At 30.2% G+C, this 3,599-nt stretch overlaps 1 protein-coding gene across 2 annotated transcripts; it reads left to right on the forward strand.

The window, feature by feature from the left end:
- The first annotated feature begins 405 nt into the window (after nt 1–405).
- LOC114804107 (uncharacterized) lies at nt 406–2,780 on the forward strand. Of its 2 annotated transcripts, XM_054233093.1 has the most exons (4): nt 426–632; nt 814–908; nt 1,511–1,646; nt 2,553–2,780. In XM_054233093.1, the coding sequence occupies exons 1-4, from the start codon at nt 506–508 to the stop codon at nt 2,654–2,656; spliced, it is 462 nt and encodes a 153-aa protein (XP_054089068.1). In that variant the 5' UTR covers nt 426–505; the 3' UTR covers nt 2,657–2,780. The 2 variants fall into 2 exon arrangements, with proteins under 2 accessions (XP_054089069.1, XP_054089068.1); XM_054233094.1 differs by lacking the exon at nt 1,511–1,646 and having other exon boundaries at nt 406–632; nt 2,553–2,672.
- Nucleotides 2,781–3,599: the final 819 nt, after the last annotated feature.

Here is a 3,599-nt window from a genome sequence, read left to right on the forward strand (position 1 = left end):
GTCGTATGGCTTAGACAGGACTGCTTCTAATATTACACAGTTAAACCAGTAAAAGTGTTTGTCATTGCTTTTCTGTGACAATTTTGGGTAACACATTGAACTGTTCGAAACAAATGGTTAATCTACTCAAAATAGTGAAATCTACGTTTGTTAATTTATACCTAATTTAAATTATAATTGTCATTTTAACGTCATAAAATCTGACATTTTAAAATCGCGTATATACTACTTGAGCTCAAATAGAAAACGAGGGACTTCAGAAGGTTTATAAGTTTCAAAATCGGCGTTGTGTAAACTTACATAGAATTTTATGTAACTTATTATGCTCCTCTTGATAAATGAGTATTCTTTTGAAGCCCGCTTACATGAAAATATTTTTTGAGACTTAAATTTTTCGGCAAATATGAAAAGCTCTAAAAGTTCTGTGTTGCCCAGTAATGTTTCTATTTTCATGTCATTTCGTAATTTCTTATAAATGTAAAAAATATATAAGCAAAATACGAAAATGTTTAAAGGTGACAGATTTGTGGCGATTGTGATAGTCTTGGTGTTTTGTGCGAAGACTTTCTTTATGTCCTTCTTTGCGCTAAATCAATATCCGCGTTCGTATTACCTAAAAGTGCAGATTAGTGGTGGGTGTAAGAGAATTCTTGAATAAAATTCAAATAAATTAAATTAATGAGATGAAACAATTTTTAATCCTTCGAAAGTATTTGCTGAAAATCAATACGCGTCAGAAGAAAGAAGTGTTACTCCACATTTATTTCTAATTTTGTATGTTAAAAGTATTTTTTGTTTTATTACTAATTACAGCTTATGCAGAACCCACGACATATTTATGGTTCACTTTCATTTCGAATTTGACCGCTTTCATGGCAGGTTTTTTCCTCTTCGCAGGACTCTGTGAGGTAATATTATACTACATATATATGTACACATCGCTCATTTATATGCATAGTGTCACAATTCAAAAAAGTCGATTTTTCAGGAGAGCGATTTCAAGTTTTCAATTGTCTTTATTTAGCAAATGTAGAAAAATGCCATCAGTTTATTGACAAATCTTGTGGTCTGTAATATATTAAATACAATGTTGAGCTTAAATTGACCAAATAGAGTGTACTAATGCTTTTTCTTGGGAATAAATGTTACCCACTTTGAATTATGTCGTTATTTGTGAAAAATATAAATCAATTTCACCGTCATAAGTCAAATGTGTAGTTTTTGCTGAAAGAAGCAATACGAAAAACTTAATTCCCTTCTCGCATATATCGTTCTAACACAAAATATGTCATTATTTCGTAAAAAAAATATAACTAATTCTGCATCGGAATGAAATTTTTATACAATCATCATCATTTATACAATTATCATCGTCCATGAAATTGCGCAAACTTCTGCATACTCAACTGAAAAATCTTGTTTTTTGAGTTATGACACTATTCATGTAAATGAGCGATATGTGATTTTCGTTGCAAAAATATAAAAATTATCTTTTACTGTTTTTTTGCAGAATTTATATTCTTTCTTTTTGCCCGCATTTGCCGTTATTGTATGCTACATTGTGGGTGATTTATTCCTCCATTGCCTTTTTGTATTCATCACTACTGAATTTCATTTGCTTATGATTGTAAATTTTTGCTGCACGAGTGAGTACTAGTTGATTTGCATACTAAAGAAAAATAATAATGTTTTCCCATGTTCACGTATTAGGTCTACAATTTTGCTTCGGCCGTTTTCCAATAGACGTCTCTAGGGTCAAGCACTGGTCGATTAAATCGATTTTTTTATGTCGAACTTGGACTATTGTGTCAACATTAACCCAACAAAATATTTGTAGAGATCTGTTTGCATCCCAAACTTATTCTCAACTGAAAAATGTCACTTTTCTCTAGGGTCAAGCACTGGTCGATTAAATCGTTGTATATCGTTCTTGGACATTTGTGTCAACATTAACCCTACAAAATATTTGTAGAGATCTGTTTGCATCCCAAACTTAATAAAGTTGCAGACCTAATCAAAATGTATTCAACAAAGTGAACTATGTATTTGACATACCCGTTTTTGACAATAAAATAGTAAACAATTCATGTATTTTTTTACATTAACCCGTCTTTCTTATCTTGAACAATATAATATATATTGATAAAACTGTTTGCAATTTGCCAGTTGGAGCTCAAAACATTGGTAAATTGTTTCTATGAGTTGTTTTGCATAAGCAGAAAGTATTCGGAATTTTCTTTTATACATTTAAATTTTTTTTTTTGGTTTGAAATTTGTTTACTTTTGAATTTCAAAATTTGAATTTTTGAATAAATGTAAGGGTTAAATCAATGGCAACAAACATGTCAAATTCGGGTAAAAAAATGAAATATCATATACTTAGTTCACTTTGTTGAATACACTTTGGACCTAATATAAACTATTGTTTTTTCATTGTATGCTAGAATTTATAGGACTGGTTAGTTTTAAATGTATTTAATCATTTTAATTTTTTTAAACATGTTTTTAGTTAATAATAAATATACTTTAACTTTGGATTATTTTCATTTCAGTTGTATTTGCTGGCTGCATGTACTTTATCCATAGATGCTCTAAAGATTTCTATGAACTCAGTCCTACTCAAGAAATGCCGCGAACGACATCTGTAAGCAACTAAGCTGTGGCTAAAGGTGGATTTTTAAAGCAAATACAGCAATTGAAAATTTGTAGAAAAACTAAAAAGTAAACATTAAAAAAATGTAAAATATGTCTAAACTCCGTTTTATATCATAAAGAATTCACAATAAATGAATTATTTAGAATTATATAACAGCTTATCACTTATGAATTTATTAAGAATTTAACAGAAAAATATGAAATTTCAGCCACAAATCTATGCAGCAAACTCTTCTCCCTCTTCTAACCAACTCACATGTTGCTCATACGCAGTGTCTAACTCACTCTGACTTACCCAAACTAGTAATAATCCCACTTATTGACTTGAGATAATAAATATTACATGGATTAACATTTAAGCAGAACTTATTACAAATTTGAAAGACAAAAACCCACATTTTTCGTACCGTTAAGCGCGTACATAAGTATATGCAGTAGGAGTAAGAAAGAAAGTATTTACGCCTCGTCAGCTGAGATGTGCAACAGATATGCACACACGCAAAATCACTTATACATATTTATACAATATATGTATATGTATCTCTAAGCTGCCATCCATGCAATATTTCGTATAAAAAGAGAATAGAAGTGCAAAAGAAAAGAGCGAAGAAGGGAATGATATCGAAATGTGAAAAATGCAGAAAAGCGGCAGCTCACTAGAGTTTTATCGTGAACAAAGAAATCATTTGCAGTTATGTGTGGTGTTAATATTCCTTTAATATATAGTAGCGGGCACAAAAATGATTATTGAGGCTTTGATAATTTGGCTGATTTTATTAAACATAATTTTAAAGGATTTAGAATGTCATACTTTTAGGAAAAATAGTAGCACATTGAATAAGGAGTTGTACTGAGCTTTTCATTAATATCTTTCATTCCATTTATTTTAACTCTTTTGCACTCTGTTTGTCTTCTCACGGCAAATATTTACAACCCTATATATG

The sequence above is a fragment of the Zeugodacus cucurbitae genome, chromosome 6 (assembly GCF_028554725.1).
Source record: "Zeugodacus cucurbitae isolate PBARC_wt_2022May chromosome 6, idZeuCucr1.2, whole genome shotgun sequence".
NCBI lineage: Eukaryota > Metazoa > Arthropoda > Insecta > Diptera > Tephritidae > Zeugodacus > Zeugodacus cucurbitae.